Source organism: Brassica napus, chromosome C1 (genome assembly GCF_020379485.1).
Source record: "Brassica napus cultivar Da-Ae chromosome C1, Da-Ae, whole genome shotgun sequence".
Classification (NCBI taxonomy): Eukaryota; Viridiplantae; Streptophyta; class Magnoliopsida; order Brassicales; family Brassicaceae; genus Brassica; species Brassica napus.
This window is the reverse complement of record NC_063444.1, coordinates 18,431,718-18,443,102: the sequence shown is the minus strand read 5'-3', so window position 1 is coordinate 18,443,102 and position 11,385 is coordinate 18,431,718. Positions and strand designations below refer to the sequence as shown.

The following is an 11,385-nucleotide window of genomic DNA, read 5'->3' as shown; positions in this document are numbered from 1 at the left end:
TTTAGGGTTTAGATTTTAGGGTTTAGGGTTTAGAGTTTAGGGTTTAGGGTTTAGAGTTTAGGGTTTATGGTTTAGGATTTAGGGTTTAGAGTTTAGGGTTTAGGGTTTAGAGTTGAGAAATGAGGTTTTGGGGATAAGATTTCAAAATTTGAAAAAGAAAAAAATTAAAATTTTCAAAGGATAAACTTAGAAAGGTGCTATTTTGGTCATTTTAGTTTTTGAGTGCTATTTTTGTGATATAAACTTAGAAATGTGCTATTTTGAAGATTTGCCCTATTAGTTATTTATTAAATATAGTATTTTATTAAATTATGATGTATATACCAGGTATATACTAGTGCTAGCTTTGAAAAAAAAAAATACTAGTGCTAGATATACTAGTGTAATTATTATTTTGTAATGACATCACATGATAAAAACATGTTAGTTCTTTAATAAACCTAATATTTTAATTGAATTATGCTATATGTATTTTAAGATACTTTTAAATGTATTTTTTTATTTTTTGAAAATTGTAAATACTAAAATCATGTATACACGAACGATGACTGGAAGAAACATTTGTTTTAGAGTATATCTCTAATATATTATCCTATTTTTCAATTTCAAAAAGAGTAATAACATAGTAATGTGAAATTCTACCCTAATCCTATATATTTTAGAGTTAAAGCACAAAAAATTGCATCATTATATTTTAAAAATAATTTCATAATTATTTTATTATAGAATGAAAAATAGAGTTGAGTTAAAAAAATATTTAAAAAGTTATTTTAGAATGGAAAATAAATGGGTCCAATATATTCTTGTTATTTAGACGAGTTTTATTTGGCTAGGATATTTCTTTATATAACAATAATCTTTCTAATCTTTGGTACATTAGTTGTAAGAAAAACATTCCATGAATGAAGCAGCCATTATTTTCACATTTTTATTAAAAAAGCATATAAAAGAAAATAAAACAAAATAGGTAGTAATATATACACACTATAATGAATTATCAATATCTATCTAAAAGTAGGATTTCTTGGTTGACGTGGACCAACCAAAACCTCAACGTCCCTGCGGATCACGCACCATCTCACTGTTATAAATACCAAACACCATTACTTGGAAAATTCATAGTCCACGAAGTTAGCTTTCTTGTCGTTTTATTACAAAAAGTCTCATCTTTTCTCTTCTTCAACTCTCCACCACTGTCACCACCATCACCACATGTTATCATCACTTTTAGTGGATTCTAAAAGTACACTTATTGATTTTTCACTGTTCTTGATAACCTCAGTTTTCCTAATTAGATTCTCTTTGTTCCTCATAAATCATCTGATCTAACTTACATTTTTCTTACCCAAGTTTTTAAAGTCTATTCCTTTCTTTAATGGCTCTGTCTGCATTTGCTTTTCCTTCTTACATAATAGCCAAAGGTGTTTTAACAGATTCTTGTAAACAAACTTCTCTGTCTTCTTCTAGATCTTTGGCTACAGATCTTCCATCACCATGTCGCAGACCCAACAATTCCCATGTAAGATTCACTTCTCTCTCTCTCGTCTCTTGTCATCCATGTATATATGATTCTAGAACTTTGTTGGATTATAAGGTCAATTTTAGCCTTTTTGTTGTGATTTTTGTAGTAACCCATTTGGCAAAATCTTGAATTAAATAATGCGTTTACTTCATTTTTGACAGAAGTCAAACAAGTTCGACCCTTTTTCTATGTTAGTTTATTGAACCTGCTGTGAAATTAGACCAGTGACTTTGCCTCTTTGGTTGTAGTTTTTGTTCTCATCTTGTTGTTGATTTTGGTTTGTGTGTACAGTCAAACAGAAAGGTAAAAGTGAATGCTTCACTTGTAGAGAAGGGAGAATATTACTCAAACAGACCACCAACTCCATTGCTTGACACAATCAATTACCCAATCCACATGAAAAATCTTTCCATCAAGGTAAAAAAAAAAAATTGAATCAGCCTCAAGACTTGATCCATTTGTATTTAAGCTTCATTATTTATGGTTTTAACTCATTCGCAGGAACTGAAACAACTCTCTGATGAGCTGAGATCAGATGTGATCTTCAACGTTTCAAAAACCGGTGGACATTTGGGGTCAAGTCTTGGTGTTGTGGAGCTCACTGTGGCTCTTCACTACATTTTCAACACTCCACAGGACAAGATTCTTTGGGATGTTGGTCATCAGTCTTATCCTCACAAGATTCTTACCGGGAGAAGAGGGAAGATGCCGACGATGAGGCAAACCAATGGTCTCTCAGGTTTCACCAAGCGAGGAGAGAGCGAACATGATTGCTTTGGTACCGGACATAGCTCAACCACAATATCTGCTGGCTTAGGTAAGCAAAATCCCTTTGGTGTTGTCTTTTAATTTGCCTTGTGTTGCGGTAACAAGAAAAACAAGTCTGAATCAGAAGTGTTTGGGTTTTACTTACAGGAATGGCTGTAGGAAGGGATTTGAAAGGGAAGAGCAACAATGTGGTTGCTGTGATTGGTGATGGTGCTATGACAGCAGGGCAAGCTTATGAAGCAATGAACAACGCTGGATATCTAGACTCTGATATGATTGTCATTCTCAATGACAACAAGCAAGTCTCATTACCTACTGCTACTTTGGATGGACCAAGTCCACCTGTTGGAGCCTTGAGCAGTGCTCTTAGTCGGTTGCAGTCTAACCCAGCTCTCAGAGAGTTGAGAGAAGTCGCAAAGGCAAGTGTATATATATATATATTATAAAGATTCCTAATCTTTATGAAGTGAATGAAGATTTTAGCTTTTGTTGTTGTATAAAGGGTGTGACAAAGCAAATAGGCGGGCCAATGCACCAATTGGCTGCTAAGGTAGATGAGTATGCTCGAGGAATGATAAGCGGGACGGGATCGACACTCTTTGAAGAACTTGGTCTGTACTATATTGGTCCAGTTGATGGGCACAACATAGATGATATGGTAGCCATTCTTAAAGAAGTTAAGAGTGCCAGAACCACAGGACCTGTACTTATTCATGTTGTAACAGAGAAGGGTCGTGGCTATCCTTACGCAGAGAGAGCTGATGACAAGTACCACGGTAAATAGACGTGTAATGGATAATTTTTTTTTCTATAGTTATTAAGGAAGTGTGATAGACTTACTGATTCTTTTTTTTTCTTTCAGGTGTTGTGAAATTTGATCCAGCAACTGGTAAACAGTTCAAAAGTAGTAACAAGACTCAGTCTTACACAACTTACTTTGCGGAGGCTTTGGTTGCGGAAGCAGAAGTGGACAAAGACGTGGTTGCGATTCATGCAGCTATGGGAGGTGGGACTGGGTTAAATCTCTTCCAACGTCGATTCCCGACAAGATGTTTCGATGTGGGGATAGCGGAACAACATGCAGTTACTTTTGCTGCTGGTTTAGCATGTGAAGGTCTTAAGCCCTTCTGTGCAATCTATTCTTCTTTCATGCAGCGAGCTTATGACCAGGCAAGTTCACAACATTCTGGTCTTGGTCCTTCCATAGATCCGGGATACCATCAAAAAGAAGTTCACAACATTCTTTGATCATTATAACTTTCAAATGAAACATTTGTTAAAAGACTAACAGAATATGTGATGGGGTCTTTTTTTTTCTAGGTTGTACATGATGTTGATTTGCAGAAACTACCGGTGAGATTTGCAATGGATAGAGCTGGACTTGTGGGAGCTGATGGTCCAACACATTGTGGAGCTTTTGATGTTACGTTTATGGCTTGTCTTCCCAATATGATAGTGATGGCTCCATCAGATGAAGCTGAGCTCTTTCACATGGTTGCAACCGCTTCTGCTATTGATGACCGTCCTTCTTGTTTCCGTTATCCTAGAGGTAACGGTATTGGGGTCGCATTACCTCCAGGAAACAAAGGTATTCCACTTGAGGTTGGGAAAGGTAGGATCTTAAAAGAAGGCGAGAGGGTTGCGTTGTTGGGTTATGGCTCAGCGGTTCAGAGCTGTTTAGGAGCAGCAGTGATGCTCCAAGAACGTGGACTAAACATAACCGTGGCAGATGCACGTTTCTGCAAGCCGTTGGACCGTGCTCTTATTCGCAGCTTAGCTAAGTCGCACGAGGTACTGATCACGGTTGAAGAAGGTTCCATTGGCGGGTTTGGATCCCACGTTGTTCAGTTTCTTGCTCTTGATGGTCTTCTCGATGGGAAGCTCAAGGTTTTTTTTTTTTTTTTTTTACATATATATTCCTAATAAGTTTTGCTTGTGTCTTCTTGATCTCTTAATGGTTTTGTAATTTTGGCAATGTATCAGTGGAGACCAATGGTGTTGCCTGATCGGTACATCGACCACGGCTCACCAGCTGACCAAATGGCTGAAGCTGGACTCATGCCATCTCATATCGCAGCAACTGCACTTAACTTAATCGGAGCACCATGGGAAGCTCTGTACTGAGAGTAGATATGCAACAACTCTAAGCGGATCAGAGGGTTTGTTTTAAGTAATGATAAATGTTCCCGCCGAAAAGAAGCAATAGAGATAAGTTCTTTGGTTATATGATAACTGAGATGGTGAAGAGAAACTGAGAAGGGTAAAGGCGATCTGTGTAAAAAAGAAGATTAGTATATGTATTTTATTTTTGTGATGAAACTTTATTTAGTGGTGTGACTGAGACAGAGCTGTACAACCATCTAACATCTTTGTAAAATCAAATACATTTCTTCGTCTACTTTTCATACCCTTTTGTGTGAGATGTCTTGGAATGAGGAGTCTAAACTTGGGGTCAAAATGGTAAATTGGCTATTTATACAAATACACAGTGTTATTTGGCACCATATATTAAATAAATGGTAAAATTCTAATTTGATACCAAATTCTAAACAATTATCACTGAGTTCAAAAATTAATAGAATGTATTTTTGAAAAGTGATATTCAACATAATGTATTTCAAATAATTTTTCAATTTAAAAAAATGTGGAAAATAGTGATGTCAAATCTAGTAAAACCCAACCGAGTTAAACGAGACGAAAATAGAAAATGTGGTTTGGTTTTTGGTTATACCTAAGAACCATATAAATTAGTTTATTATTACTATTTATTTACAGTTAAGAGTTGCTTTATTTTTCTTTTAGTTTCATTGATTTTAGTTATAATATTAACTTATTAATTTATTCGGGTTGCGAGTAAAACTTAAAAAACATTGTTAATTCATTTGCTTGTTTGATGGTTTTATATAAAAACTTATAGATTTCTATTTTTTGGCAAGGTTTTCTAAATATAGTAATGACTAATAATTTTTATATCATCATTTAAAATAAAATTTCTCAATAAATATTTATGTTTAGCCAATTTTAAAATATATTAATAACTAATAACTCATATTTCAATGTTAATATATATATATCAATTTGTTAAAAAATAAACTAAATATAAGTACACATATATTCTACATCAATTTATATATCATATTTTGTATATATATATAATTAAAATTAATTGTAAGTGTACATTAAAAAAATACAAAAATAAAGCATTAATACTAATCAAATAAAACTTTTGTTGATAATTAATTTATTTAAATTTATTGGTTCATTAGGTTAATTAACATACTGATTTTTACCAGGTTAATCATATATCACTATTAACATATATATATATATATATATATATATGCATATATATCAAATTATTAAAAAATAAACTAAATATAAGTACACGTATATTTTACATCAACTTATATATCAAATTTTGCATATATTGTAAGTGTACAATAACAAATACAAAAACATTACTAATCAATTAAGTTTTTTGTTGACAGTTAAATGATTAAATTTTATTTAAATTTATCTGTCCATTAGGTTAATTAACATATTGGTTTTTACCAGTTTAATGTATTGTAATTAAAACAAACAAAAATCTAAAATTTATTAGAATTTATGTATTTCAATAAAGACATGTATAAAACAAAGAATAAGATACATATTTAAAATAAACAAATAATAAATATAATATAATATAAATAAAATGATTTTTGATTTGGTGGATATGATCACTAATCTTATTGACTAGCCGGTCTTTACCCCCGAGTTAGTATTATTCCGTCTCATACGAAATGATTTTTCGGGCTTCATCATTTTTCATATTTCCAGAGCCAGAAATGAGCGGGTAGACTACTTACAAAGATGGCGAAAAGTAACAGCGTTTTCTTTTCTTTTTTCATCTAGATCAGATCCGGCGGAACCGAAAGTTTTCTTGGAGTGACTCAAACTTCACTACCACTTGATATTTAAAATGGATGTTGACACAAGAAAAGAAAAAAAAATAGTTAAAAATAATTAAAAAAAAAACAAGACTACGTAAATATATTTATATTTTTTTCAAACCAATGAAATTAAAATATAATAATGTCGAAATGTAATTTTTAAATAAAAAATATAATAATATCATATTTAAAATTGTTATTTCTGTGCATGGGGCAGAAAAATTCTAGGCAGAAAAATTCTCAATATAAGAGAATCATTAAACCCTTTTATGTCTTTACATACATTTTGCTTTTACAATAAACAAGAAATTAAATTTTAGGAAAATTGCATTGTATAGCATTCAAACAAATTATAATTAATTATATAACAAAAAAACCTAAGTTACAACTATGTATTGTGTCTTTTATATAATAATACCATTATATCCTTCTATACAACCGGTGAAACCTACTAACAAAAATATAAAAAATAAAATAAAAAAAATTTAGCCACATCTTCTAATCTATCACCACCGCGGCTACGTCTCTACTCCACCATCTCTTTCCACTGTCTCTCTTTCTTCTTCAGATTATCAACAAAATCATACATTCTCTTCTACCACATGATTATTCTCTTTCAATACTTTATCAACTCCATCTCCGATCACTCTTTCTCAATCACCTCAACCACAACAAACGGTACACGCACCACCACTGATTTATTCTCCTTCACCACCATCACAACTCCCGTCTTCTCCTCATCTCCTTACGCGGTCTCTTATTCTATTTCTCCTACTGTACCAACAACAAAATTCCTTCATCCGCCACCACCGTGAGATACCTACACATAGCTTGTAGAACGTGGGTGGTTTCTTTTTCATTATTGATCCACTGTGTAACAACCAAGACTATTTCCGGAGTAGCTTTTCCTAGGAGATGCCCATCTACAACGGCTTGCTTGGCTGCTGAAGGGAAGCTTCGTGCATCGAAATCTATGGAGTCGCTGACAACGTAAACGGCGCCGCCGCGAGGTTCATCAACTTTTCCTTCAATCGCTCTAATCTCTTCAGTTTACTAGGCGGTTACATGTACTATTCCCACAGATGTCGCCAATTACACTTCTCTTTGTCGATATAAATGACCTAGAATTGATAGGAGAAGATGAACAGTTTTTGTAACATTGTATTCTATTCCATTATAGCATATGAAATAGAAATGTAAAACAATATGTATTATGAATGTTCTATTCATGTTATGTAATGCGAACTAGTTTGTTACTATACTTTTATCATGTATCGTTCCATTTGACGATTAATAAAGAATGTATTATTTTCTTCATCAATATGTATTATACTATGTATTTTGTTCCATTCTATTTGGGTTTAGGGTTTAGACTTGGGTTTAGGGTTTAGTAATTAAAATCTAGGTTTTAGTATTTGGAAGGTGGGGGTTGAGGTTTGGGTTTACTGACCATATCATATCGTTCCATTTGACGATTAATAAATAGTGTTCTATTTTGTTCACCAATGTGTACCATACTATGTATTTTGTTCCATTCTATATGGGTTTAGTGTCTATACTCGGGTTTAAGATTTAGTGATTAGGATTTAGGGTTTATTATTTGGAAGGTGGAGGTTGAAATTTGGGTTTAGTGATAGTAGTTTAGGGTTTAGTGATAGTAGTTTAGGGTTTAGTGTTCAAAAGTTAGGTCTGAGTTTAGCATTTAAAAGTTGTGTGTTGGGTAAGAACCATATACTATTCAAAAGTTAGGTCTGGATTTAGTTTAATATTATATAATATTATATATTATTTTCAGATTTTGATAATTGAGTTTATGGTTTATATTTGAGTTTATTGTTTAGTAATTAGAGTTTAGGGTTTAGTATTTAGGGGTTGAGATAATATTTATTATTTAGAGGTTGGTTGAGAAGAGAATAGTGTGCTATATTATTTTGTTGATATGAAATAGAAACACTTTAACCAACAGAATATACTTTTTATTTTTTAAAAAATTTATGTTTCTATTCGCTCATTCTACTGCATATAGTAAATAAATATGTTGTAAATAAATTTGTGACATGAGTTCTTTCACGTGATGTGATTGTAAATAATAGTGATTCATTATTGACGAGCAATAAAAAAATTTGGGTGGATTAAATTGGTACGTGGCTGCATTTGTTTCTATCAAATAAAGTAGTCTTAATTTGATCTTCACCTTATATTATTTTAGCCAAGTCATATCTAACAACACAATATTAACGGATGATTACATGAAGAAAGATCATAATCGGATATAATTGGCATAAATGACAGCTATTACGTTACCTTAAAATCAAGGGAAGTTTACTTAAATATACAAAATTTTAGGACAATTGACAAGAACCATACAAATCTTTTTTTTATTATTGGCATTTTTTAAATACCAAGCGTGTCCTTTTTTTATGTTATGAGAAAAAAACATATTTACAGGAATGCCATTACTTTTCGCTGCCACATAAGCAAAAACCCGGCGCCATGTAGGAATTATGTTCCGTGTTTTCATTAAGCCAGCCGTAATTCGCTACATACGTCGTTACGGCTGATTTATATCTACATGTCAGATGAATAAACAAACGCGGCTGAGTTAAGAGGAAAATGCTGACTTAAAAACATAAATCAGCCGGACGGTACGACTGAATTACAAAAATGTGGCTGATTTATGAGATAAAGACTGACTTACAGACAAAGGTTACGGCTGACTTATACATCGGCGGTTTGTTTTCTGGAAAATTTGGCTGAGTTGTAACTAAGAGACGGCTGAGTTATGTTTCTCCGGCTGAGTTAATGAATATCGACTGGCTGAGTTATATAATTTATGGCTGACTAATGTGATGTTGTTACAGCTGAGTTTATGATTAGTCGGCCGTAATAGGATGAATTAACAGTAAACTCAGCTCGGCTACGGCTGACTTATTAGCGAAAGATTAATTACTAGAATATCATTCGTTTGACGGCTGATCTATGTGATGATACAGCTGATTTATCGTTTTTCATCCTAATTACGGCTGATTAAGGATCAAAAGATTAATTACTGAAATATTTCCATGGTTCGGCTGACTTACATTGTAAATGAGAGCTGATTTACGGAGGCTGAGTTATATATTTGTTTGTCGGCTGATTAACCGATTTTCCATGTCATCCGCCATGTCATCAACTCGGATTTGCCATGTCATTGCTAACGAACTACTTTACAACTACGTTTGTCTGTCTGTTCATCTTTTTTCTTCATCTTCTTTATCTATCTATATATCTATCTTCTTCATCTTATTCTTCATCTTTCTCCGAGATCTTATGGATCCGGTAATTATTGTTTATGGTAATTGGATTAAGAAAAAAATATATGTATTCAACGCCGACAGTAGAGAGTGTAGAGTTCTGCATTTAAATGAGAAAACAAAACATGAAGAATTCGCAAAGTCTGTACTCGATGATTACAGATTGAATGAATTGAGAACAACAGATTGAATTCACAACAACAGATATGTATTCAACGAACGACACTCCACCAGTTTACGGAGAACAAGGATGACGAAATGAATCGGAATGACAGAGCAAGAGAGATGATGAAAATAATTGGGTTTTAATGTTTTGTATTACAGCTGGGTTTTGGGTTTAATGTTTTACATTACGACTGAGTTATATAAACATGTTACGATTATATTGGGTTTTCTTGATTAGTATAACGGCTGAGGTATGGATTTTAATGTTTTCGTATTACGACTGAATTATCGTTAATTTCTGTCTTATTTAACTTTTTAAACTCCTCGTGATTATCGTCTCCATGTTATAAATGGCCTCGATATTAGTTCTGAGCCGTCAAATCAAGAAAGGCGAAACGTCCCATTATTATAAGGCGTTTAATATTATAAAAAAGGATTACCGTGAATGTTAAATCAGTTACTAAAGTATCGTCTAGATGTTATAAAAGCCTCGATATTAGTTCTGAGCCGTATTTTCCACACTCAGCTGTCCCAATGTATCAATCCTAAATCTCGATGTGCCATGATAAAACCCAAAATATTAACGGCTGAGTTATGTTAATATTAATGGCTGAGTTAAATAATAAAGTATTACCGTCTCGATCTCTACGAAGGCGTCGATGTTATATTAACCAACTTGGCTGAGTTATGTCAAATATCATTGCTTAGTTATATGAACGTTACATTAATGGATTATTTCCCGATACTTGAATTGCCTGAAGAGATTCAGGAGTTAGTGGTTGAACGTGTGGCCGGTAACTCCTTCACAGAACTCTATGGCCTAAGAGCATCGTGCAAGACGATGAAGGCGTTAGCAGAGCGGAGCAGGGTAAACCATTTTTACGATGTGTTATCCGTTCCCAGGAGACTCAATATGCCTCCTGAGTTGTTTAAAACTTGCTACGCAGAGAGAAATCCAAGCACACTTTATATGAAGGGTGTACAATTTTTCTTCACATTTAACCTTCAGGAAGAAGGACTTGCTTTCATGAAGCTTGCAGCCGATGAAGGATATGAGCGTGCTGTGTATACATACGCAATGACTAGAAAAATATTTTGGGGTGATGAGGAGTATTCTGCTCGTTTTACGAGGGAATCAGTTGTCAGGATCGGGAAACTAGTTCGATCTCTAAAATGGGCATGGGGTTTGTCGCACAGTGACGAGTTTCTAGCGAAAAGGGACGAGTTCATTTCAACTGTTATTCCTTCGTTCTATAGTTGCCAATGTGTTCCTGTTATGGAGCGAGATTGGGTCTTGTGGTACATTGAAAACTGTAAGGGTGACAAAATGTGTAACCGCTGTTTCTGGATCAAAGAGTTGGGGCTCTTCTTCCGTGAGTTTGAACCGATGAGCGTGATTATGGACCCAAGGGAGTGGTGAAGATGTATTCTATCAGAATCTTTTCTCTTTTTATGTTCTTTGCTGTGACATTATTACGGCTGGTTTATATTTTACATTATGGTTGGGTTGTTGTCTTTTAATTAAGGCTGATTTTTGTAAAAAAGGTTCTCTTCAATTACAGCTGAGTTTTAATTTCATAATGACTGAGATATTTTGTTGGAGTGTTATTAAATACGACATGGCTGGGTTAATTAAATACGTGATAGCCGAGTTATTGTTACGTAAAGGCTGAGGTAATGTTAACTTTGTGGCTGAGTTTTGTAA

The 11,385-nt window shown here is 33.6% G+C and overlaps 1 protein-coding gene across 1 annotated transcript; it reads left to right on the top strand.

The window, feature by feature from the left end:
* Window positions 1-1,112: 1,112 nt before the first annotated feature.
* Window positions 1,113-4,688, top strand: LOC106380636 (1-deoxy-D-xylulose-5-phosphate synthase, chloroplastic-like). The gene is made up of 8 exons (XM_048745998.1): window positions 1,113-1,519; window positions 1,814-1,939; window positions 2,024-2,339; window positions 2,438-2,709; window positions 2,793-3,066; window positions 3,153-3,460; window positions 3,611-4,177; window positions 4,274-4,688. The coding sequence occupies exons 1-8, from the start codon at window positions 1,376-1,378 to the stop codon at window positions 4,412-4,414; spliced, it is 2,148 nt and encodes a 715-aa protein (XP_048601955.1). The 5' UTR covers window positions 1,113-1,375; the 3' UTR covers window positions 4,415-4,688.
* The last annotated feature ends 6,697 nt before the right edge of the window (window positions 4,689-11,385 follow it).

Bases quoted from the DNA above. Each gene is read 5' to 3' on its own strand.
- LOC106380636 (XM_048745998.1), top strand. From the start codon at position 1,376: ATGGCTCTGTCTGCATTTGCTTTTCCTTCTTACATAATAGCCAAAGGT. The intron at 1,940-2,023 runs GTAAAAAAAAAA...ACTCATTCGCAG, and splicing joins TGAAAAATCTTTCCATCAAG to GAACTGAAACAACTCTCTGA. The intron at 2,340-2,437 runs GTAAGCAAAATC...TTTTACTTACAG, and splicing joins CACAATATCTGCTGGCTTAG to GAATGGCTGTAGGAAGGGAT.